At 40.2% G+C, this 27413-nt stretch overlaps 2 protein-coding genes across 2 annotated transcripts in view; one reads left to right on the top strand and one right to left on the bottom strand.

Annotated features, from left to right (window-relative positions):
• LOC146507642 (NLR family CARD domain-containing protein 3-like) overlaps positions 1-17553 on the bottom strand; it is a 55281-nt gene extending 37728 nt beyond the window's left edge. Inside the window, exons 1-2 of the mRNA XM_085178648.1 lie at positions 17445-17553; positions 18-149 (exon numbers count right to left, since the gene is read on the bottom strand). Of these exons, the coding sequence (XP_085034774.1) occupies positions 18-106 (89 nt within the window). The 5' untranslated portion in view covers positions 107-149; positions 17445-17553. The remainder of the gene's footprint in view (positions 1-17; positions 150-17444) is intronic.
• On the top strand, positions 5704-7429 carry LOC146507643 (uncharacterized). Its single transcript, XM_085178649.1, has one exon. It carries the CDS (start codon positions 6664-6666, stop codon positions 7303-7305), a length of 642 nt encoding a protein of 213 aa, XP_085034775.1. The 5' UTR covers positions 5704-6663; the 3' UTR covers positions 7306-7429.
• Positions 17554-27413: the final 9860 nt, after the last annotated feature.

Raw genomic sequence — 27413 nt, 5'->3', positions numbered from 1 at the left:
AGAGATGGTCATCTCACCTCTGAGCTTTGGTCTGGCTCTCATGTTCCCCACACAGAGTGGTTTTAGAGGGAGGGACTCCCTCCCCTCTGTCCTCACACTGATCCATGCTGCTGAATTCACATCAGCTCACACACACTTTCTACCTTCACCTGCAGAGGAAACACAAATCATTCATGTGCACATCAACTGAGAGCTGCAGAGGTCATGTCTGATGGACTAATATCCCCTCCATCTGAGACACAGCTTTCATCAGTTCACTACAAAATGTGTCACAGAGCCAAGTTCAGCCTCCAAATCCCTCATTACTGTAGTCCTACAAAGCAGCAGGTCAAACATGGCTGCAGAGAGCAGCTTTATGTCAGCAACAAAGTCCAGGACCAAGCTGAGTTAATAATCTAACTCAGGGGTATTAAACTAAAATTTGAGGAGGTCCAGTTGGAGAAAATCTTCTCAAGCAGAGGTCCGGGACATCATAATGTCTAACTTGTGTTATGATTTTGATAGAGAAGCAGCCTTTTTTTTTTTTTAAATCAATATCTGAACGTATGAACAATAGACTGTCAAATCAATGAAAATACAAGTTAAAAACATTTCAACAAAATTTATTGTTAACACTGAAACACACAGTAGGCCTACATTAGAAATAGGGCTGCTGTTTAAAATGAATTAGAGAAAATAAATAAGATGTTAAAATTGTGCATCGTAAAACAAAGTTCTTAATTTCAGAAAAAAAAAAAAAGCAGCTTGAGTTTCCCTTTTTCTCTCCCTTTTACCTGTCGACTTAACAGTCTCAATACATTTTCAACAGATAACATCAAAACAGCTTAACAATTTTACAGTTTCTCTTTCTTTCCCCCTTATATTCCACTTCCCCATTTTCTGTTGTTCAGTGAGAGAATTGAGCTTTAGTTTGCTCTACTAGGATTTTAAATCTGGGCTGGAATGGTGTCAGGGCCATTCTCATACACATGTGTAGGTGCTCATTGGTGAGCCTGGAAAGATACTTAGTTTTTATTATGTTCATTGTGGAGAAAGCTGCCCCACAGCTGTATGTGGAGCCAAACATGGTCAAGATGTACAGGGCTACTTTCCTCAGATTTGAGAAAGCTGTCTCAGAGACCATTTGGAGCCAGAAAGTGGCAGGTTCAGTTCTTCCAAACTGCTCTTTCAGGGCCACATCTGTTTGGAGATCAACCAGTTGCATTTGAAGAGGCCCAGCATTTGCCCACTTGAAGTGCTGTGTGACTTCCTTTGAGAACCCTCTGACATCAGTGATGAGAAATGGGTTCTTTATGAACATGGTGAGCTGCTGTCCAAAGCTGAAGCTATCAGAACGTTTGCTGAAGTTTTCAATCAGCTTATCAACAAAGTCAACAAAAGAGGACACATCTCGCTGTCCCTGAACCTGTTCCTTCACTGTTGGGAAGTGTGCATAGTCTCTTTGCAGGTCTTCGTTGAACACTTCAAGTTTCCTCTGAAAGGAGCGGACAGCTGTCATCAGTTCACAAATTGAATTGTCCTTGCATTGAAGCGCCAGCCTTGGTGGTGCTACAGAGCTGCTATTTCACTTCTGATTGACCAAAATCGCTCCAATGCCCTGCCTTTGCTAAGATGGCTTTGCTAAGCCATCTTCTGCTTCATTGTTGTGAAGCAGAAGATCATCAGCGTGTGCATAAACTTCTCTGAGAAATTCCCTGAGCATTCGATGCTGAGAAGAGGAAGATGCCCTGAGAAAATGTATAATTTTCATCATTGTTTTCATCACCTCAGCATACTCATCTGACAGGGTGGAGCATCAGACAGACTGATGAATAATGCAATGGTAAGAGATTAGCTCAGGATTGTCCTCTTTCATTCTTGCTACAGCTCCTTTCTCTTTCCCCATCATAGCAGGGGCTCCATCTGTGATTATTGAAACCACTTGGTTTGGCTCTATTCCTCGCTTTGTTAACATTTCCTTAATGGCCAGGTAAATATCCTCTCCTCTTGTAGTGCTCTGAAGGGAAGTTATACCTAGCAGGTCTTCACAGAACTCTTTCTTATCATTGTTGAAGAACCTCACATAAACTAACAGCTGAGCATTGTCAGACACATCAGTGGACTCATCTACAGCCAAGCCTACACATGGTGTCTTATGTATAGCTTCTTCCAGCTGGGACAGCACATCCTGAGCTAATATTTCACTTCTCTTTGTGGCTGTGGATGCTGACATAGGTATTTGCTTTATTTTATCACAAAGCTCTTCTTTTTGTTTACCCTCAAGTAAGGTTTCCGCTACTGCACTCATGCACTCTTTGGCAACACCTGCATCTGTAAAGGGCTTTTTGTGTTGACCTAAAATCCAAGCAACTCTGAGGGAACATTCATGAGCACGTTGTTGGGCAGTGAAAGAACTGGTTAAGATCCTTGTGGATTGATCATATTGGGCTCTGAGACTGCTAATTGTCTGGGACCTGAGTTCAGACTTGGGTGGGTATGATTGTTCAAAGGCTTTGTGCTTTGTCTCATAGTGGCGTTTGACATTGCCAGTTTTAATCAGTGCGACGGTTTCTGAACATATGAGACACACTGGTTTGCTGCTTGCGGCCGGAAGAATGAACATATATGCGTCGGTCCATTCAGTCTTGAAAGTTCTATTTTCGGTGTCTACTTTTCTCTTTTTTGAAAGCACCATAATTGTTTTACCTCTTGTGACTCCCACTCACGTCTTGTCTCCCTATATCGTTAATCGTCTTGCTTGTCATTCGCCTCTCACCGTCTCTTTCATCTGTCTGTCTGTGTCTGCATGCAGCGTTGCGATCGCCTTGAATGCACAGATTTGATTGGCTAAGTAGTGTCATGTGGGTGGCTTAACTCGCACACAATTGGTTTGTATGTTCCCTGGTCTACACTGTTAGCCTTGTTGTTTTCTACTGTAGATCTAAGAGTAACTACTTAAAACCTCATTCAGAGTGTATTACTATAAAATGAAATTCACTGTGAGAGCAGTATAACATATAAACTACAATATACAGCATCATTTTTAACTTTAGGAGTAAGTTGCAGCCACACTAAAATTAAATTCCTTGAACTGAATGGAACCTCAGATATTAATAAATGTATTGTGAAACATTATTACAGCCCACTTTGTATCAAACAAACAGTCTCACTCTTACAAAAAAGAATATTCAAGTATAAGTATACTTTAAAAACTAGAAAACAAGCAAGTATACCTTTAGTTTACTTTGTATGTATTTTCTTCCTTTTTTAGACCAAATTACATTTAAGCATACTTTAAGTGCAGTTAGAAGTATACAGAAAAGTATAAGTACATTTAGTCTATACTTGTACTATAGTAGTGCTAGTAGTATACTAGTATGTAATTTATTTGAAGTATACCTGAGGTTTACTAAAAAGTACAAAGAAATACCCAGCATGCATTGCAGGGCTTTAATTGTGAAATTTAATCAACTATAAAACAAATGATTGATGTATTAAAACAAGAATCTGTCAAAAATTCTTGTGTAATGTCTTTTACCTTTTGAACAGAGTAAGTGGGGTAAATCATTAATTTAAAAAATTAAATTGTTCAAACCGTGAGTGAAAAGGGTCAGTAGTAAAGTAGATTGTAAGAACTGTTTTCTGATGCCTGGGGAATGAAGAGCTTTGTTACATGTGAAAAATATGTTTCAATTGCATTTTAATTACTGTTTTTCTATCAGATATAACTCAAATATAAACTAAAAAGTAAATTAATAGTATACTTGTAAGGTTAGTATTATGATAGAGTCAAGTATATTTTACGTATACTCTTGTAGACATTATGACATTATGCTAGTACATTTATTTTTGAACAAAAAGTACATCTAAAAGTTAATTTCAAGAATACTGTTATGTACTAAAATGGGGGCCAATATAGTCCAAAGAAGCATTATTAGTATACGTACTAGGTAAGGTATACTTGGGAAATATACTTGAAGTATACTTATTTTTTGTATGGCCAGCAACATAAACTAATGGCTACATTTAGAGTAATGTTTAAAAATGACTTCATTTAGCAGGGTGTTCCTTTTTTCTCTTCTTATTCTTTCTTATACTGGACCTTCATTTGTTTTGTATAAGGTGGTACTTTTTAAGACACCTCTGCCTAACTACAGTGAACTAATCTAATAATATGCTCTGGTCGTCATTTTACACAAGTTAAGGTGTCACATCCATGAAACCTACACCACTAACCAGAATTAGTCCTACAACTTCACTCTCAAAATTAATAAATTCTGGGACAAGCAGAAACTGTATTTTTAGCGGTGCATTATGTTGCAGGCCAGACTGCTATTAAATGCACTCTCCCAAAGAAATAATTCCTTTGTAGCACCACTTCGTCTTGGTTCAGAAGAGATGTCCTGGATATACGTGTTAATGTAACACGGGTGTTTATGTTTGTTCATGTTTAGCGCGTTGGGTTGTGTTTTTAAAGCGATTGTTACGTTTTTAAAGCTTTTTAATGTGATAGCCGACATGCACACGTCGGGTATTCACTTTCAAAACAACAATGGGGATAGAAAATATTGGTCGAGGTGGTTAATGCTCCTTTCGCTGGTTGCCAACCACCATTGAATAACAACAAGAAGAAAATATTGATCTGCTTCTCTTAGTTTTGCACGTTTAAGCCGCAAGTCAGACTCAAACAAAGCTGCAAAGCAGGAGAACAACATGGCCATCAACTATTCTGTGCCACAGATCCAGTTCGCTGCCGCACAGAGTGATGATGAGACCGTTAACATGTGCAACTTAGAAGTAGTCAGAGGTAACTTGATGTTCAATCGGGTTAAATGCAAGGTTGATTGGATTATATCTGAAGATCGTATGCTATTCGTGACAACTATGCTAGACTCCAAATTGCTCGTCCATGCGGGATTATCTCAAATTAAATGAAACCACTAAACACTTTTCCCCCAAAACGGACTGACATGGGACACATTAAAGTTGGATTGACACCAGCTAATCAGTCTGAAGGTAAGTGTTTTTTCTGAAATGCGTTCTTATTACTGTTTGTTTTGACTTTTAAGCTACCCTACCAGGATATTTTCTTTCAAATGCTAAGACAAAATCTCAATATCTATGAATGTGGAGACTCAAAAGACTAGTTAGTTAATAGTTGCCGATGGATTTATGAGACTTGATAGAAACTTGGACGTTTGCAACAGGTGAATCGGTGAACTGCCGAGGTTGCCCCCAAATGCTTAAAGCTGTTAGCTGGTCAGTGTTTTCAGGTGTGCTTGTACTACCTGTACGGTGCAGAGTGCTGACTAAGTCATGTTAAACCCATTGAAGCGTCGAGCTTAAATATCTTTTCATTTTTGTGCACTGCTCTCTTGTCGGCACACATTTTCTGTTTATTGAAGGCTTTTGTGAATAATTTTAATCATGTAAAAACTGGGAATTGGTCCCTATTGACAATACTCTTTTTTTTTTAATTTTTTTGCATTGCATATGTCATTTAGGAAATGTAATTGGTTTGCAACTATGTGTATTTGTAAATTTTGTGGCTTCCATGCACGCAAATTTATATTGTTCAGTTTGTATGTTAAAAGCCACAAACATGTCTTGTGGAACTGACAACTGTCCTGCATTTTCTGCTGTTCATATAGATATGCATAGGAATCACAGAACAAGAAGGGAGACCACTGAGGAGAAGTTCCATAAGTTCACTGGTGACCTCAGCTGTCAAGTTCCTGGATGTGGGTATGCTGCACAAAACTTCACAACTCTTTGTGCCCATCTCAGATTTCATATCAAAGATGGGGAAAAATGTTATGTCCATTTGAAGGTTGCTCTAAATACTTCAGTGTCCGAACATCATTTTTCAGCCATATTTCTCAAAAACATAAGTAGACAGTTCAGCAGTCAAGACCACAAGAAATTGTGGAATTTGCCATAATACAAGGACAGGACACAGTTAATCTATTAGAAGACAGTTGACTTTGTGTCATTTAAAAATGCAGGCTAAAATGCTCTTGCCAACCAGCACTATACAGAGCATCATAGAGGAATTTCAGGATCTTTGCAGCTGTGCAATGCACAAAACAAAAGTAGACACTGAATCTAACACCATTAACTTTTCATTGGTAATGGTAGGACTAAGGGTGGAAATTGTGACAAACTGTAAAATATACTGTATTTTTCGATGTATTTTTCAACTTTTCAATGCAAGACCTTGAGTTTGTAGTTCTTTTGCAGTCCTGGGATTGATTTTCATCTTCAGACAAGGTCCCCAAAACTGCCTTTCTGTTAGTACTCAATCCTAATTGCAGGGTTCATCTTTTAGTGAGGACATATTTGTTGAAATAGCCATATAAAGTTGCTTTTCCAATTATCTCTCTTTCTTATTTTTAGATGGCAACAGACCAAAGAACCTGAATGTCACCATTGCTGTGGAGCTTGGGAAAGATTTCCACTCCAACTGTTGCATGCAATCACAAGAGGAGACAGAGCTCATCCAGAGGACAGTTGTGGAGGCCATGCAAGTTCACTGCAGAAACCCTAAACGTGCATCTTGTGAAGAGGTTGCTAAGATCATTGTAAACAGATACCCTCAAACATTTGCAGATTTTACTGAAAAGGGAGAAAGACTGGGTTGTGGACATTATTCACTACTAAGAAGCATCAAGTCTAGAGTTGAACATGTTAATCGAGATAACATGTTCAGTGAAACTTAGTGAAACAAAGAGAACCAGGAATGATGAAGACTGCAGTCCCAACAGTAATGCATCCTCCCCTAAAAAAGTTAGATGCCTTGTTGATAGCTATGGTTATATTAATTGGCAGCCAGTTGAATTTCCTGAGGGGGAAATGCCAGCTTCTTTAGAGAAAAAGAAACACATCCTGTTAACAATTTTCAATTCACAAGGACCTGGAGCTGTGGAGAGACCTGATGTGGATGACTACATGTGCCTCACATATATTTCTCAGTGCCAGCTTATCAACAGATGTCGCTTACTTTCAGTAGCTGAGATTCAGGAGCAGTGGCCATTCTTGTTTACTCGGAAAGGTCTTTCGAACCACTTTCACAAACTCACAGGTATTGATATGAGTGAGCGCTTAAGTCAGGCCCTCATAACCAAAGGCAGAAGGATTATTAACTATTTCTCAAGCCAGAAGCTCAAATGGAACCTTGGTATAAGGACACTCATCCAGCAGATAGAAAGTGAGGGAGTTTTGACCAACAAGGTTGGCACAGCAGCCATACTTCTCATGATGAAGTATTACAAGGAAGATGAAGACTCCCTCTTTGTCAAGCTTTTTTTCATACAGCTCTATGTTTAATGCTGTTGCTTGCTGTCCTGTTTTTTGTTTTTTGTTTTGTTACATAAAATGTCTTGGTCCTCTTTCTGGCAGGAAACATCTACTAGGATGCCCCTTGAAGCAGAGAGCAACCTGTCAAGCACCCCGAGGCTGATTATGCTTGGTAAGAAGTCATTCATGAAATAGAGCTGATTAGACCATATTAAAATTTTTGTTGGGCACAGGAGCTTTTCATGGACACAGGTATCCAGTCTCTGTTTTGTTAGCTCAAATTTCTGTAATTTTCTTTAAAAACCAAGGTTGTTGGATATGTGTCTCAGTGAATCCAGCAAAGTAACAATATCAAATTTCACTTTACATATTACTGATCAACATAGTAGTCTAGCTACATTAACAGCAGAAATACTGAAGTCAATACTATAAAGTTTAACAGCAGACAAACTATAAACTCCAAAATAACCATACAGTTGATTCATCTCCAGTAATTTAATTGGGCTGACTCTTTGTTAGGTGTGTTTAATGGGCAGAATAATTCCCAATTATGTACAGTTATAATATGTTAAAACAGACTTATGTACATAAGCCCATTAATAATTAACTGTACGCAGCTATTTGCTTTATGACTATCTAGACAGTGTGAAGAAGTGAAGTATTGAAATTATTTTATGTTGCCCCTATACATTTAAGGACAACGTTTAATGACCGCCAACTGCTGGATGGTGAGTGCAGAGGGGCGTGTAATTGTTGAGCTGGACAAAGAGAACATCTGTGCTGATGCGATGTCAGTCTTCTTTGGTTCATTCTATGTATTGAACCTGGAATACCAGGAGTCAGCGTGTGCAACATTGGAACTAATTCAGAGGTACATGTTTGAACAGTTAGCTAATAGTGATAGATGATGAATAAATTATCCCTAAGTAACTCATTATTTCAAATCACAACTCAATGTTACTGTATGTTACTATTTATTATGGCATGTTTTAAGGTTTTTTGTAAGGATAAACCCTGAAGAGGGAACAAAATGTACCTCCAAGGTTAGGACAAGCAGAAAGACTGGGACCACTGTGAAGCGAAAGGTTGTTCACATTAACCCCCATGCCACAACTTTCCTCCAGCGGCTTACTGAATTTGAGTGGAGAACTTCAAATTAAAACTGTTTTTGCCATTTATAGTGCATTTCTTGTATAATTTAAGTGACCAATGTGTTGTTACCTGTGTCTCCACAGATGATCCATTGCCCATGCTTTCTGGACATTTACACAAGACGAACAACAATGAAGACAAGCTCTCTTGCCATCTTGCAAGGCGCTGTCTCTGTCCAATAGGTTTTTTGAGTGCAACAGTTTTGATTTTTTTTCCTTTTTTACCCGTTTGTTAAATATTATTTCAGCTACTTACACTTTAATTGTCACATGCATTGGTTCACCCTACAAATCAATGAACTCAGTCCACAAAGCAAGATCAGGGTTCAGTGCAGGTCAGTCAAGTTCCTTCACACCACACATGCTCATCCATGTCCTTGTGGACCTGGCTTTGTGCACTGATTTGTTGGTGTGAGCCAGTATTTTGGACAAAGTGTATATAAATGCAGACGTGTGGGGCTTGATATTATATTCATTACAATTCAGTTTATTTGTATGGTGCCAACTTCACATTGTAGGTTTAAGACCCTACAAAATATAACTAAGAAAACCCAACACTTGACCATATGTTGTCTGTCATGATATGGATATGACATAATATCGTTATTGTTTGTACAATCATCTGAGAAAATAATGGATTACATGGTTTAGTAAAAACAAATGCTTCCTCAATGGAAAAATGTTTTCAGTTCTTTTCAGTGTTTGATTTTGGAAATGTGTATTTCAGCAGGGAAAAATCAGAACAGAAATAAAAAGTGGTGTGAAGCACATGAATTATATTTTGTGTGTGTATATCTATCTCGGTCAATCGATCGATAGTGGGTATAGATATGTTTTCATATAAAAATATATATAAATAAATGGCACATTTTTTTAAATACAATAGAATTTTTTTGGAACCCTCCAGTCTCTTACAGTATGTTACTGTTTCTTTAAATTACGGTAAATTACGACCTGTTAAACAGTAAATGACCGCCTGTAGGAACACGGTATCCTCTAGCAGAGATGAATATTTTTGGTACTGATGATGCATGATGGCGTCTGGGTCCAGACTCGGACCCCGGTCCGCCTGTTAGTGACCCCTGATCTAACTGCTAGCTGCTCTGCTAGCAGAGAAAAGAAATTATGGTGCTGGCACGGCTGGCAGCCTTAACCCAATTTCCCTCGGGATGAATAAAGTATGATCAATCAATCAATCAATCAAATTATGTTATGCTGCTGGGAGCTAAAGCAGCATTTAGCTATTCAGCTGATTATTTTTAATCCTAAATATATGCTCTTGTCACCTCTGTTTACCTCTTACAAAAAGAACATTTAGCCAACAGTTTATTAACTTTGTAAATTATGAACAGGCATCACCTATACTGTCCTTTGGTGCTGCACCAGCAGGAACACCAGTTAATCTGAAATCTCCTTTTCTCTCTAAAACAAAGTGACAGCAGACTCAAAGACAGAAACCTTATTTAAACACCAAATATTCACCGGCGTCACTTCCAGTTACTCTGACAGCAGTAACCCCGGAACAGCGGTGGCCGAGCCCTAGCTGTGTCCCAATTCAGTAACCGCATGCTTCGTAGTGCGCATTTGTAGACCGAATACGTCACAGCAGTGCAACAAAGGGTGTCCCAATTCGAAGTGTACTCCAAATTTGTTGACAAATGCGCAGTTCATTTCCCCAAATTTGAAGGGTGGGTCCGGTGTAGACTTTGTGGCCACATATATCCCAGGATTCCTAGACTCACGGAGGGTGTGAAATTTTTATTTATTTTTTTAAATGGCAGATGTCCGAAGCGGGGTGGCCGAAGAGTAAACTTTCAAAAGTAAGTACTGAATATTAAGTCTCTTCTTTATGTGAGAATGTTTAATAATGAAGAACATTAAAACTAAAAAGGATGAACATGTATTTATAAGTTACACTTGTGTTTGAATCCTGCAGCTTATCACACATTTGATTTGCATGTGTGACAACTGCAAGTGTCCAGAGTGAGGACAAACTGAGGGACCCACTGCTGCACATCATCTGTGAGGCTTTGCACCCCTGATGATCCACCAGGACAAACTCAGCAGTGTGTGAGGAAGAGGAGGAGGAGGAAGAGCCAGCAGCAGCTGACAGATGGAAAGAATAGACAGACTGTTCCCTGTTTGTGAAGGACTGCTAGGAAAGTTTAACATAACTTAAAGTTTGTCTGTCCTGAATCAGTCTTATTAGGTAATGTTCAAATAATGTTATCATCCCAGTGTTTGCAGTGTGGGAGAAAGTACTCAGGGCCTTCAAGTTACACACTATGAAAGGCAGTAACAAATTTAATATTCAGAAACCTAAAGTATGTACCCAGATAGCAAAATTGGTATGTCCCGGATCTACTGAACTTCCGGTGAGATGACACCTGTGTCTGGCTTTGCCGCTGCTGGTTGTAATTTTTCTGTGCTGTTTTTCTCTGCCCCTTTGTTATCGCTTCTTGTCACGGATGTGTTGGCTGCCTTAGTCTATGATCGCCTGGTGCTGTTGTCAATCCGATCTTCTATGTTGGGTCAAGATACCTCATTCTCCTGTGACGGTGTTTTCCATCCTCTGCTGCCGACACTGGTGGGTGGATCTTCATCAGGCGTCATCTGTGGTGCCCTTCTGAGTCCACGCAAATCACGTAGGACGAGAGGAAAAAGAGCAGGTGTCCAGGTGAGAGTGGAGTGTTCATCCAAACTCTCCGGGTGTTTGGCGCTTCAACCCTGCGGTGAGTGGAATTTACAGGCGTCGTGGATCAAATCCATGGTTTCTACGTCCACTAAATCGGGCCGCTTCTCGTAATCATCCGACTTCTACATCGCTGAATGTTGCGCTCCTTAATGCCCGATCAATGACCAATAAAACGTTCTTGTTGAACGATTTTATTCTTTCCAAAAAACTGGATTTTTCATTTCTAACTGAAACCTGGCAGCGTGATGGTGACTATACATCCCTCATCAAACTTTGCCTGAGTGGGTATTCCTTCATCAGCCAGCCTCGGACGTCCGGTCGCGGAGGAGTTCTTACTGCGTTGTTTGGAAACCAGTTTCACTGTCATTCAGTAATAGTCGGACACTTTTCATCGTTTGCACTACAGCTGGTTAGATTTGGAAATAAAGATCCGCTTTATTGTGCTGTAGTCCACCTGGCATCAATAGCCTGTTTTTAAAGGATTTTAGTGACTTCTTATCCTCTACTTTGAAGCTGTCCAGACTGGCTATAGTCGGGGATTTTAATACACACATTGATGATGACTCTGACCCCTTTGCTAGAGGTTTTCTTAGCCTCATGGACTTTCCATTTTACACAGCATGTGTCTGGTCCCCCACACACTAAAGGACACACATTGGACCTTGTTTTTAGTTTAGGTTTAAACATTGATTTTATTTGTACTGAGGACATTTTTATTTTGGACCATCACTGTATTCTTTTTAATTTTTCTTTCCATCTGTCCATCTCTCCTGTTCATCATGTGGTTAGCTCTCGCATCATAAATTCCTCTACTGCTGTTAAATTTTCAGATGCTTTTAAGTTAGTTTTACCTCCTTATAACAATGTTGATTTACTAACAAATCTCTTTAATAACTCTTGTCTCTCTATTTTAGACAATATTTGTCCTGTAAAAACCAGATTAGCTCCTGTTTCTAAGTTCTCCCCATGGATAAATGACAGTATTCACTATTTAAAGCATTCCTGTCACAAAATTTAGCGACTATGGAAAAAAAAATCTGTTTACATGTTCATCTCCTTCACTTAAAGGACCTTTTAGTTGCATTTAACATTTCAGTTCGTGATGTGAGGGCTGCCTATTTCACAGACCTTGTATCAAAGAGCAGAGGTAACCCCAAGGTTCTTTTTGACACCATTAGTGATATTGTTGCTCCTGCTCCACCTGCTGTTTCAATTACCTCGAATGAAGATTGTGAAAATTTTCTTTCTTTCTTTGTTGAAAAAGTTAGTAATGTCAGGAACAATATCTCTCCTTTTGTGTCTCTTTTGTCTGCTCCAACCCAACCTAGGCCTGTTATTTTAGAAAGATGTTTACCTGTGTCCTTACCTGAGGTGGTCAAATTAGTTAATTCGATGAACGTGTCCTCCTGTTCTCTTGATATTTTAGCTAGATCTTTATTTAAAAATGTCTTTCAGTCTATCGCTCCCTGTGTGCTTACTATTATCAATACTTCACTGGTTTTTGGTCAGGTCCCTGGTTGTTGTAAGAATGCTGTCATTCACCCTCTGTTAAAAAAAACCTAAGCTTGATGCTTCTCTTCTTAGTAGCTACAGACCAATTTCAAAATTACCGTTCATTGCTAAGATTTTAGAAAAGGTTGTTGCTAAGCAGTTTATAGCTTTTCTAGATGAATACAGCATTCTGGATAAATTCCAGTCTGGTTTTCGTAGGTCACACTCTACTGAAACTGCACTTATTAGAGTCTCCAGTGACATCCTGATGAATTATGATGCAGGAGAATGCTCTGTCCTGCTGATGTTGGACCTGACTTCTGCCTTCGATACTGTTGACCATCACATTTTGCTAGATAGGCTGAGACATTGGGTGGTTATATCAGGGTTTGCTTTGGACTGGTTGGCATCTTATCTGTGTGAACAATCTTTTTCCGTCGCTAATTCTAAATACAGGTCCTCTTCTACTTCTCTTAAATATGGTGTCCCACAGGGCTCTGTTTTGGGGCCTTTATTGTTTTTGCTGTATATACTCCCTCTTCAGCACTTATTGGGCACTTTTAAAGATATTTCTTATCACTGCTATGCAGATAATATTCAGTTCTATATCTCCTTTAAGCCCCAAGATGTTTCCAAACTACCGATTTTGCATAGGTTTTAAGATTCCATTAGGGGATGGATGGCTGATAACTTTCTTCAGCTAAATGAGGAGCAAACTGAAGTTCTTGTTTGTGCTCCCCAAAAATTGTAAAGCCTCTGTGGATCTTGTTCAGAATGCTGCCGCAAAGCTGCTGACCACATCTTCTAAATACTCCCACGTTACACCCCTGCTGATCCAGTTGCACTGGCTCCCCATAAAATTCAGAATCCACTTCAAGATTTTGACTTTGACATTCAGGGCTCTGCATGGACAAGCACCAACCAACCTATATCAGAGATCTTTTACATCAGTACATCCCTAGCAGGTCCCTGAGGTCATGTGATCAGGGCTTGCTGGTCGTCCAGCATACAATGCTGAAAACAAAAGGCGATAGAGCATTTGTAACTGTGGCCCCCAGACTCTGGAACTCCCTTCCTTTAAGCCTGAGATCTGTGGACTCAGTGGTTTCATTTAAAAAAACAGCTAAAAACCCATCTTTTTAAACTTGTTTTTGGTTGATTACTGTTTTTATGTTTTAGTTTTTCTGTGAAGCACTTTGTGATTTTTGTCTTGAAAGGTGCTATACAAATAAAATTTTACTTACTTACCCACATAGCAAGCAGGTCTGCCCCGGATCTGGTATCAAGCTGGCACTGCTGGCTGACTTCTGGCATGATAAGACGTATGTTATGCAGATATGGGCCAGGCCTGGCATAGATGGCACTGTCTATGTGATGGCATGTCATATCTGTCTCGATTGTGGTTTGGTTTATGTGGCACAGGCCCATAGAAATCAGGTCTGGCCCAAATCTGGTTCGATCCCTGGTACCAAAATGGCACTTCTGACTGACCAGTGTCATGGCAGAGTGTATGTCAACCAGATGTGTGCCAGGTCTGGCAATGATGCCACTGTTTATGTGATGGCATGCCATATCTGGCCCGATTATGATTTGGTGTATGTGGCCCAGGGCCATAGAAAACAGGTCTTCCCTGGATCCGCCATCAAGCTGGCACTTCTGACTGACTGGTGTCATGGCAGGGTGTATGTCAACCAGATGTGGGCCAGGTCTGGCAATGATGGCTGTATTTATGTTCCTATTTTCCTATTTTAGTTAGAAGACCCATATGCCATGTTGTAATACTATACTGCTATGGTAGCCAACGTTTGAAATGCAGGTTTGACAGGTTTGTGAGTGTACACTTTATCCAAAATCTAGTAATGGTACATCTTTGCAAGTGGGTGGCTGTAGCTCAGGTGGTAGAGCAGATCACCTACTGATTGGAAGGTTAGTGGATCAATCCCTGGCACCTCCAGTCTGCAAGTCAAGAGTATGAATGTAGTTCAAGTGTGTGGTTTGGTGAATATGGCATGTTGTATAGAGCACTTTGAGTAATCCGGGAGACTAGAAAAGTGCTATATAAGAATCAGTCCATTCACTGTCCAAACAGAGTTTCATGATGTTGCATTTGCATGTTCTAGCACATATTGTTATTACATGGCTTAATTAAGGTAAACATTAGGTTGACATCTGGGGCCAGAGCTGAAACTGTTCTGCACCAGCACAGGGCCAGCAGTGTGTCTACAACTGGCCTGTGGCTGCACACCACTTACAGATGGCCCACATACCGCAAAGAATGACAGCCCTTTGGTGGCCCAGATCAGGTTTGCCAGAGGTGGCCCACACATGGGCCAGCACAAGGCCAGTTGCAGACACACTGGTGGTCCTGTGATCTGGGCCACCAAAGGGCTGTCATTCTTTGTGGTATGTGGGCCATTTGTAAGCACACTGTGTGGGCCAGATCTGGGCCATACCAATTTTACTATGTGGGTACTTACTTTTACTTACATGGCCCACATACAGCGAAGAATGATGGCCCTTTGGCGGCCCAGATCTGGTTTTCCAGATCTGGCCCACACATAGGCCAGCACAAGGCCAGTCGCAGACACACTGGTGGTCCTGTGCCGGCCCATGTGTGGACTACCTCTGCCAAACCTGATGTGGGCCACCAAAGGGCCGTCATTCTTTGCGGTATGTGGGCCATGTGTAAGTTGTGTGTGGCTACGGGCCAGCAGGAGGCCAGTTGCAGACACACTGCTGACTCTGTGCTGGCCCAGAACAGTTTCAGCTCTGGCCACATATGTCAACCTAATGTGTACCCTAATCAAGCCACATAATAACAACATGTGCCGGAATTTAAATAGTGCAAAAGTAACATGACAAACCTCTGTTCAGATAGTGAATGAACTGATTCTTTTACAGCGCGTTTCCTTTCCCCCTCATTACTCAAAGTGCTCTGCAAAGCATGCCATATTCACCCAATCACACACTTTCTGCAATTCCTAATTACATGCATACACATTCACACTCTTGACATGCAGACTGGAGAAACCAGGAACGTAAACACTAACCTTCCAATCAGTAGGTGACCTGCTCTACCAACTGAGCTACAGCCACCTGGTGGCAAACATGAGTAAACCCTCACTAGGTTTTGGACCCATACACCCTGACATGACACCAGTCAGTCAGAAGTGCCAGCTTGATGCCAGATCCGGGCCAGACCTGTTTTCTATGAGCCTGGGCCGCATAAACCAAACCACAATCAAGCCAGATATGGCATGCAATCACATAAACAGTGACATCATTGCCATACCTGGCCCACATCTGGCTGACATACACTCTGCCATGACACCAGTCAGTCAGAAATGCCAGCTTGATGCCAGATCCGGGCCAGACCTGATTTCCATGAGCCTGGGCCACATGACCAAAGCACACAATTGAGCCAGATATGGCATGCCATCACATAGACAGTGCCATCTATACCAGTCCTGGCACATATCATGCCAGAAGTCAGCCAGCAGTGCCGGCTTGATACCAGATCTGCGCCAGACCTGCTTGCTATTTGGGTATAAGCAGCAGAATGGACCTAAAAATAAATGTTTGTTTCAGTTCTATGAAGCTTTGAGTATTTTGGATTAGTAGTACTGCTGTGTTTGTTGCATTATATTGCTGGAATTGTTTATATGCTTTATATATTCTGAGGTAAGTTGATCTATAGTGTTACATCATATTCTATAAGGATGTTATGTGTTTGTAGACTTTCTGCCCAGTTTGACCCATTAGGCAGAAGTCAGCCTGTTTAAGGCTCTGATATCTATTCTGTATGAATTAAAGCAGTTATGACATGGTATGATTTTCTCACCCAATAAAGGAATATTTAATATATCAGTCTACTCTTCATTCTATCAGAAACAGTTATTACAGCTTGTACATTTTCTTTTTACACATATTTGTAAGCATTGAGCCAAATGTAATAATGCCAACATGTTAAACAAACAATATTTGTCTCTTATATATAATACATCTATATATACACTGTCAAAGATACTTGTCTTTCAGTGAAAATTTAAGGTGATAGGAAATATAAATAACTGCAACTTGAATCTTTGACACAGCATTCAAGCTCACTGCTGTAATATATCATAATAATCTGAAAATAAATATAATATTGGCCATATTATATTTACATTACCAAAGTGAGATGATTTTAGACTCATGAACAACATTAGCTAATTGTTATTTACTAGCTAATCTTAAAACAACTGCTCAGTACAGAAATGAAGCCCAAAAACCATGTTGTTACAGTCCTGTGGTCTCAGCCTCAGATACTCAACTAATCAAAGTGATGTCATAAAGAAAAAAAAGAACGAACAAAAAATGCTGTATGAAACGTTTCTCGCGGTTAGTATCATGGTTGCTAGGCAACCTGAGCAGTGTGCCAAAGGCCAGACCTCCCATTTCACAAGCCTCTCACTTCCGCACTTCTCGTACTTCGTACTACGCACCGTACGTAGTTCGCGAACTGCGCGTACTATGAAGTGGGCGGTCGCTGGATTGGGACACAGCTTCAGTGTGTTTAGTCTGATTCACCAGACCATGATCCCACAACAGTAACAGGAAATGTTGGACACATCATTGGTCCAGCTGTCAGTCCGGCAGATCTGTGCTGTTTGTGCTGGAACTAAGCTGCACACAGCTGATGTTAGCCAGGAAAACATTACACACTGACTTTAATGGAGAGACCGGAAATACAAACACACACAGTTTGTTGTGTGAAGAAATCAAACATGAGCTGAACAAACAGTAAAGTTCCTAAAGACAAACTGTTAAAGGAGGAAACAAAGCAAACTTACAGTTTCTTCACCCACCAACAACAACAAGCTCCACTCCACACCTGGACACTAAACACGGACACACAGGTGAGCTGCTTCCTGGAAGGAGGCGGGACTCCACCTGAAGCTCAGTAAAGTTGGGAGGGGCTCAGCTCTGTGTGTGTTGATGTGTTAACTTTAAAATATGTCGTCTGACTGCTCAGACTGAGTCAGAGTAAAGTTCACATGCTGACGTGTGGAGACATGAAACCTTGTTGTAGCTGCAGGTGTGAACACACTGATCCCAGATCAGTTCTGCTGTATTTGTAACATGAACTTTTCTGCTGCAAAGCTTCAAATGTTCAGCATGTTTCTCTGTTTCCAGTCTATAGATCCAGTCACACTTTCTACCTTCACCTGGACAGTAAAGACTGACAGCAGAGCTGAAACCAACTGTCCAATCAGTGAGCAGCATCAACACAAGGGATGCACCGATACCACTTTTTTGGAAACGAGTACGAGTACGAGTACTTGCATTTCAGTACTCACCGATACCGATACCGAGTACTTAACAAGTACAGTGGGTTGGTCTCGACGTCACTTGACAGCTGCCAGTAAGGTTGCTTTCATTGTCCTGACGCTGTGGTCCTCGTCTGTTTCTCTGTTTAAAACTCTCACTAGCACAGTCACAGCTGGGATAACATCAGAGGCTAGTGCGTCGTAGCTCCTCACTTTTTTAGTTAGTCCTTCAAAGGGTGAGGATGGCAACAGTCGTCTCCATAAGAGCCCATTGGTGAGCGGTGAGATAGTCAGGGAGTTCATGCTAGGACACATATTCAATTCAATTCAATTCAATTCAATTTTATTTAAATAGCGCCAAATCACAACAAATGTCGCCTCAAGGCGCTTCATAGATACAGAGAAAAGCCCAACAATCATATGACCCCCTATGAGCAAGCACTTTGGCGACAGTGGGAAGGAAAAACTCCCTTTTAACAGGAAGAAACCTCCGGCAGAACCAGGCTCAGGGAGGGGCGGCCATCTGCTGCGACCGGTTTGGGGTGAGAGAAGGAAGACAGGATAAAGACATGCTGTGGAAGAGAGACAGAGATTAATAACAGATACGATTCAATACAGAGAGGTCTGTTAATACATAGTGAGTGAGAAAGGTGACTGGAAAGGAAAAACTCAATGCATCATGGGAATCCCCCGGCAGCCTACATCTATTGCAGCATAACTAAGGGAGGATTCAGGGTCACCTGGTCCAGCCCTAACTATATGCTTTAGCAAAAAGGAAGGTTTTAAGCCTAATCTTAAAAGTAGAGATAGTGTCTGTCTCCTGAATCCAAACTGGAAGCTGGTTCCACAGAAGAGGGGCCTGAAAACTGAAGGCTCTCCCTCCCATTCTACTTTTAAATACTCTAGGAACAACAAGTAGGCCTGCAGAGCGAGAGCGAAGTGCTCTAATAGGGTGATATGGTACTACAAGGTCATTAAGATAAGATGGGGCCTGATTATTTAAGACCTTGTATGTGAGGAGCAGGATTTTGAATTCAATTCTGGATTTAACAGGAAGCCAATGAAGGGAAGCCAAAACAGGAGAAATATGCTCTCTCTTTCTAGTCCCTGTCAGTACTCTTGCTGCAGCATTTTGGATTAACTGAAGGCTTTTCAGTGAGTTTTTTGGACATCCTGATAATAATGAATTGCAGTAGTCTAGCCTGGAAGTAATAAATGCATGAACTAGTTTTTCAGCGTCACTCTGAGACAGGATATTTCTAATTTTAGAGATGTTGCGCAAATGGAAGAACGCAGTCTTACATATTTGTTTAATATGTGCGTTGAAGGACATATCCTGGTCAAAAATGACTCCAAGGTTCCTCACACTGTTACTGGAGGCCAAGGTAATGCCATCCAGAGTAAGAATCTGGTTAGATACCATATTTCTAAGCTTTTCAGCGCCGAGTACAATGACCTCAGTTTTATCTGAGTTAAGAAGCAGAAAGTTAGTGGCCATCCAAGTCTTTATGTCTTTAAGACATTCCTGCAGTTTAACTAATTGGTGTGTGTTATCTGGCTTCATGGACAGATAGAGCTGGGTGTCATCTGCATAGCAGTGAAAATGTATGCTATGTCTTCTAATGATGCTGCCTAGGGGAAGCATGTATAATGTAAACAGAATTGGTCCTAGCACCGAACCCTGTGGAACTCCATAATTAACCTCAGTGTGTGAAGAGGACTCTCCATTTACATGCACAAATTGGAGTCTATTAGATAGATATGATACAAACCACTGCAGTGCAATACCTGTAATACCTACAGCATGTTCTAATCGCTCTAATAGAATATTATGGTCAACAGTATCGAATGCTGCACTAAGGTCAAGAAGGACAAGCACAGAGATGAGTCCACTGTCAGAGGCCATAAGAAGATCATTTGTAACCTTCACTAAAGCTGTTTCTGTGCTGTGATGAACTCTGAAACCTGACTGAAACTCTTCAAATAAACCATTCCTCTGCAGATGATCTGTTAGCTGTTTGACAACTACTCTTTCAAGGATTTTTGATATGAAAGGAAGGTTGGAGATTGGCCTATAATTAGCTAAGACTGCTGGGTCTAGAGATGGCTTTTTGAGTAAAGGTTTAACTGCAGCCACCTTGAAGGCCTGTGGTACATAGCCGATTATTAGAGATAGGTTGATCATATATAAGATCGAAGAATTAATCAATGGCAGGACTTCTTTGAGCAGTTTTGTAGGAATGGGGTCTAAAAGACACGTTGATGGTTTGGAGGAAGTAATTATTGAAGTTAACTCAGAAAGATCGATTGGAGAAAAAGAGTCTAACTTAACATCAATGGAACTAAGAGTAGCTGTAGATAATATTACATCTGTGGGATGATTATTGGTAATTTTTTCTCTAATGATAAAAATTTTATTTGTGAAGAAGTTCATGAAGTCATCACTAGTTAACGTTAAAGGGATGGTTGGCTCAAAAGAGCTCTGACTTTTTGTCAGCCTGGCTACAGTGCTGAAGAGAAACCTGGGGTTGTTCTTATTTTCTTCAATCAGTGATGAGTAGTAAGCTGTTCTGGCTTTGCGGAGGGCTTTCTTATAAAGCAACAAACTATTTCTCCAGGCTAAATGATGATCCTCTAAATTTGTGACACGCCATTTCCTCTCCAGATTACGAGTCATCTGCTTTAGGGTACGTGTTTGAGAATTATACCACGGGGTCAGGTACTTCTGATTAGAGACCTTAGTTTTCACTGGAGCTACAGTATCCAGAGTCGTACGTAGTGAGGAGGTGAAATTATTAACAAGATAATCGACCTCTGTTGGGGTAGCGTTCAGATAGCTGCTCTGCTCTGTGTTGGTACAGGGCATTGACGATGATAACAGTGGCTGGATTATATTCTTAAACTTAGTTACAGCGCTTTCAGAAAGACATCTACTTTGATAAAGTCCACTCTCCACTGCTGCGTAATCAATTATTGTAAATGTAAATGTTATCAAGAAATGATCAGACAGGAGAGGGTTTTCAGGAAACACTGTTAAATGTTCAGTTTCTATGCCATATGTTAAAACAAGATCTAGAGTGTGATTAAAGTGGTGGGTGGGTTCTTTTACATTTTGAGAGAAACCAATTGAGTCTAACAACAGATTAAATGCCATGTTGAGGCTGTCATTTTTAGCATCAACATGGATGTTAAAATCACCCACAATAATTATTTTATCTGAGCTCAGAACTAAATTAGATATAAAGTCTGAGAAATCAGACAGAAACTCTGTGTAAGGCCCAGGTGGACGATAGATGATAACAAGTAAGACTGGTTTCTGAGTTTCACAGCTGGGGTGGACAATGTTAAGCATCAGGCTTTCAAATGAATTAAAAGTCTGTCTTGGTCTTTCATTAATTAATAGACTGGTGTGAAAAATTGCTGCCACACCTCCCCCTCGGCCTGTGCTTCGAGATTTCTGGTAGTTAGAATGACTCGGGGGTGTTGATTCATTTAAACTAACATAATCATCCTGCTGCAACCAGGTTTCTGTAAGGCAGAGTAAATCAATTTGTTGATCAATTATTAAGTCATGTACTAACAGAGACTTGGAGGAGAGAGACCTAATATTTAATAATCCACATTTCACTGTTTTACTCTTTGGTTCAGATGTGGATACTGTATTGTTCTTTCTTTGTGATTGTTTAAGTTGTTTGTTGCTGGTTTTTAGTTTGTTTTTTGTCTTTTTGGAAGCAGACACAGTCTCTATGGAGATGTTTTTTTTGGGGGGGTAGCAGGAGGAGAGAAGCTGCAGAGAGGCGTGTAAGACAGGCGTGTAATACACCCCCAGCACTCGCTTTTGCTCAATGAGGGACTGGAGCATGTAATACGTGCTGTTCCAGCGCGTCTGTACGTCCTGCTGCAGTCTCTTTATTGGCTGGTTGAGCTGTCCCTGGATGTCCTCGAGGCGGGAGTAGGCTAAGGCGGAATGTTTAAAATGCCCAACTATTTTCAGTCCCACTGCTATAGCATCAGCTATGCTCCTCTGTGCTAATAAGCCCTCGTGAACAGCTAGTTGGACCGTGACACACGGCAGACTTGGGAGCCCTGCGTCATTCATGGCTTTAATCATGTTTTTGGCATTGTCACGAAGCATAACATGTACTGATGTTTTAGGTATACCCTATGTCTGGCTCCCGTATATGACTCACGCCACGGTCAGACATCAGCAGCATCGGATTTCCTGTCTGACAGCACTGTAGTAGCTGAGGAAGGCCGAGGTTTACGCTCACCCGGCGCTCCTGTATGAGAGTCCCCAGTTCAAGGGCTGCTGGGAGCACTGGTTTGATACCAGGCTGTTCCACAGCAGGACCACCTCCAGGAGACTTCCTCTGAGACTGGGACTGTTGGACATCCTCATCATCACTCCCATGACAGCGGCTGAAGTTCAGAGGTGTTTCTACACCTTAAAGAGAAGCAGACATTCCTGTGAGATTTTGGACAGGAACGTCTGAATGCCCTCGCCATGCTTTCATAGAGAGGAGCCACCTCCTTCCTACCTCCTTACATCTTTTCTTCCTGTTCTCTCCTTTCCTCCCTCCCTCTTTCTCACCTCCACCTTCAGTCCTGCTTCCTTTCATCAGTCCTTTTTCTCCTCCTCCCTTGTCCTTCTCCACTTCCTCAGAGTCTTCCTTGATGAGATGAGCCCATTTTTATGTTTATTGTGAACACAAAATATTAGATGTACGTTTGTTTAGTAAATTATTTCATTTCACATTTTTACATTTTTACTACATTTTAAATAAAGACTGAAAATACATTTTATGTTATGTTTTAGTTTGAAAATCCCAGGACATATGATTCTAGGACATAAGCAGTGAAAGAGAATTTTAAAAAGAACTCTTTCCTGTTGCTTACATGGTAAAGGGTTTGGAAGTTTGGGGAAACCTTCAGAGCTTTTGTAGTGGCTCAGCATGGAGAATCACAGCTCACAATGATTTCTAATGTGAGCTTCAGTACAGGCTGTGATCATCTGACCTGCTGCACTTTGTTCATTTAAACAGCTGAACTCAACAAGATGGAAACAGAAGTTTCACAGCTACCTTGGCTGATTTCCATCCCCTACACTGACAGCACACTATCAAATCTTTATACTAGACAGGAGAACGTTGGTATATAGATTGAACTGAGTGAATCAATCTAAGCATTATCAGCTGAAATGCAACAAATCTCTGCTACACTTGATGTAACTGAACTCTGGCCATGAGCACCAGTCCAACACAGCGCTTTATTAAACACTAAGGCTCATGTAGCCCCATTCTTTCAGATTGCACAGCTGCCTCGTGGTTTGTGTCACATATTTGTGTTTTGTTGCCCACAGATGTGCATCGTAGTATAGTTTTGGATTTGGACTGCTACACTCAGATACTAACAGACAGAAACAAAGAGAAGCTGTCTTCTCTGAAGAGGGTCTGCCTGGACTCGTGACACCAGAAGGTCCAAACCTTTGAGACTGACTCTCTCAGAGAAAAACAGCCCTATAAATTCTGCTGTTAGGACATGCCCCCTTCTCTAACTCTACAGGCCTGACCAGAGGACCAGAGACGGTTGCCATGGTGATGTGAGAGGTGACGTTTCCCTGTAGGGAGATGTGGGAAAGTTGCAGGAGATGAAACGTGAGCCGTACATGGGTCTAAAGGCTTTCCTCTAGCTGTTGGGCGATCACGTTAACATTCAGTTTTTACCACATGCAGTAAAAGTGTTTCCTGCCTGGGTGAGGCAGCCTTTGTCTCTGAGCCAGAGAGATGGAGGTCCATGGAGCTGTGGAAAACTCATCTAAAATTCTGTTTGATCATAAAGTGTGATAATGTCTCATTGGAGCATATTTGTCTTCTCTCTCATATAAAAAAGCCAACACAAGCTAACCTGGTAACCCAACAAAAACTCCTCAGTATTTGAAGAACACAAAGTTAGTGTGTTAGTTTGTTTTGCAGGATATCTCACAGTGTGATACATCATTTATCCAAACACACCATATAGAAATCCAATATGTCAATAAAACAATAAGGTTACATTAGTGGAATATTTTTGTGAGCCTGTTGAGCTAATGCGATGAAATCATAAGTATATGTTGATTAAAGTCTAATATAAGCACAGTGCTGGTGTGCAGGGCTGTTATATGCTGCTGACATATTATGAACTGTTATGTCTATATCAAGCTTTTAGCCTCATAATAAGCAGAGATATTTCTGTGTTTGTCTTCAACATTCAGATCCTAAGAGATGATTTGATGTGTGGATCAACAGCATCACTAATTGAAGCACTTTAAAGTGGAAAAATCTCCCTTATTTCAGCTGTGATCACACACTTTGGTTTTCAGAGGAACGGCCAATAAAAGGAAAGACTTGACTGAGTGAAAAAGGATCCAAGGTGGTGATGATCCAGTGCAGCTGGTCTCAGGGAATAAAGAAACAGCCTGATCAGCTTCTCTACAAAAACAAGGAGAGTTTCACGTTGTGCTTGAATATGTCTGTTACTTTAGTTATAAACTGCCTCTATTGGAGCTGAATGCTGTGATGTGTCTGCAGCTCTACATGTCTTATAGGAACATGAATGATGATAATCCACAGCAGATCTGAGCAAAACCAAAACTCTGTTCTTTCAATGGTAGTATTTTATTGAAGCTGTTGGCATTATGTTAAAACTTGTATTACAGGTGCTATCATAATCACATATTAACATGTTCATTACAGGTGAAGTTATAACAATTTTTTACACACCCTGCATTTTGTGCTTAGTAAAGAGTTGAAGCTCAGTTAGTTGAAGGTCATAAGCCTGAAGGCCTGAACAAAGGCCTGAGGGTATTCAGCAACCTGCTGCGTTTGAGTTTGCTTGGTAACAGATGACTTAGAATAAGTCAGGAAGTATACTTCTGAAATGTCTTTGTTTCCTCTGTAAAGTGTGCATTTTTTGGTTGTTATTTTGAGGAGCTGTCTGGATGATGCTGCTGAATAACGAGGTTAGTCAATATTATATTTTATTTGTTTATATGCTTTTTTTAAGCTTTGAGTAGTAGCATTTGATTAAAACATTTATTCAATATATTACATATATACACTGTTCCAAAAAATAGTAATGTCAAAGTATCTTACTGTATATTGTACAGTTTTGTACTGTCTTTCTAGAATATCATTAAATTTACATAAGTAGACTGTGATTTTACATGTCAAAGGTAAAATAACATAACATCACTGTAAATATAGTAAAACACAATTTACTTATAATTTCATAAATATTTGTCTGTCATGTGAGAGAATGATCTGTTAAATTCAAATGTAATACTATGGAAAAATATATAAAATGATTGAAAATTAATGAGAATAATCAATAATTAAAGGAGTATTTGAATTATAATTTTGCTGAAAATTTCACGTCATCTAGGTCTGATTCATCAATTCAGAGGTAACAAGTGAAAATATAATTAATAGGAATAAAAACTAAAAAAAACATATAAAACATTGCACGGCCACGCTGTGCTAATTATATATTTTAAAAAATAAATATAGAGGTAGGAATTGCAATTAATATAAATCTCAAAGTATTCACAACATTCCTGAACAGAAATAGGCTTGTTAAAGATTGTTAGATTGATAGATTGTTAAAATACAGCCACAAATGTATCATGATTTCACAAATATCTGTCCGTTATTTGAAAGATTGAACTGTTGAATTCAAATGTAATGCTATGGAAAAATATATATGATGATTCCTATAAGCTTGTGTTACATCACATAAGTATTATTATCATTGCTAGTTAGGCCGATTGTGGCTCAAGAGTTGGCAGTTCGCCTTATGATCACAAGGTTGCCGGTTCGAGCCCCGGTTCGGACACTCTCGGTCATTGTGTCCGTGTTCAAGACTCTTCACCTACCGCCTACTGGTGAGGGGCCAATGGTGCGATATGGCAGCCTCGCCTCTGTCAGTCTGTCCCCGGGCACGCAATCCATTATTATTTAAACCAACTGTTAACTGTATATTTCTGTATATTTACGTATTATGGTTCATATTGCCACATTCATTGACCTAGTTTATAGGTACTTTCATTGTTTGATCACGTTAGAATGTTCCTAATTTAATGTCTAAAAGCACTTGGAAAAGGCAAAGTCCCATGTAAAATTAGCGCAACAAACTGTATTGTCATTACTGGAAATAACCATATTTTTATGAGGAAGTTATTTTCTGTTCGTTTACGGTAGTATTTTGGCGCCCCAGCTTCCGGAATATTACTGTTTTTTTTAGGATTTGGGTTTTTTTTCCTATTTATAGATAATGTGAGATCATTATTCAAAACTATGTTATCTTATACCCATAGTCAAGGTAGACGAATTATGTTAAACAGCTGTAGAACATAAATATATTCCTTAGTCTAGGTTGTGTGCAAAGTATGTAGCTTAGTTTTCCTTATATTTTTAGGTTAAAGAACATGACCATCTTCGTAGTATGTTAGACAAATGCTCCAGTATATCTTTGGGGATTAAAAGAATGTGACCATCTTTGGGTTCTGTTAGACAGGTGGGCACCGCCATTTATCTGCTGTGAATGTTTTACACTGTTTTCTTGTCATGTCAGACTGCTTAAATCATTTCTGAGAATGTTGTGTGCGAAGGACCTTGGGGCCGGTAATAGCAAAAACAGACAACATTCTGTGCCCCCACTCTTGTAGGGGGTAGAAAGACAGGGAGCCCGAGGTCATAACTTAGGCGCCATGACAGATAAGAGAGAGTGTGAATGTTTAGGTTTACGACCAGGTGGGGGCCAGAGGAAAGTATAAAAAGCTGTGTAACACACCACCATTTTGAGACTTGCTGTGACCCTCTCATGCATCTCTCCCCATCCGGATGGTTGTTATGCTCATTGTGTGAAAATTGTATGGAAATAAAAGATTGTTGATTGAGCATTTATACACCGAGTATTGTCCTTCCTTCAGCCCAAAGATTCAAAGAATTGGGAGATTTCAACAATAATTTCATCGTTTAATCACATTAACATGTTCCTAATTTAATGATTAAAATCACTTGAAAAGGCAAGATCCCATGTAAAATTGGCACAACAAACTGTATTGTCGTAACTGGAAATAACCGTATTTTTATGAGGAAGTTATTTTCTGTTACTTTACGGTAGTATTTTGGCACCCCAGCTGCCGGAATATTACCGTTTTTTTAAGATGTTTTTTTAACAGTGTTTTACATATTACATATATAGTTTCATTTAGGTTATTACACATACGAGAGTGGCCTCTGTCTGTGAGGTTGTTGGCGAGGTGAGACAGAGTGCATTTGAGGTCAACACACACACACTGTTGGTAAACTCATTTATAGGTAAAAGTTTAGACATATTTTGCTTGCAACTGCAATGTGTGTCTGCATAAGTGACAGTTGTCGTAGGACGTGCGTCTGATTTTCCAGAGATAAGCGAGAGTAAGAAAGATCTACAGGAAGCACCTGGCGTGGAGAC

Source organism: Neolamprologus multifasciatus, chromosome 11, assembly GCF_963576455.1.
Source record: "Neolamprologus multifasciatus chromosome 11, fNeoMul1.2, whole genome shotgun sequence".
Lineage (NCBI taxonomy): Eukaryota > Metazoa > Chordata > Actinopteri > Cichliformes > Cichlidae > Neolamprologus > Neolamprologus multifasciatus.
This window is presented reverse-complemented; position numbering and strand designations above follow the sequence as displayed.

Excerpts from the sequence above, each read along its gene's own strand:
- LOC146507643 (XM_085178649.1), top strand. The coding sequence starts at position 6,664 with ATGTTAATCGAGATAACATGTTCAGTGAAACTTAGTGAAACAAAGAGA.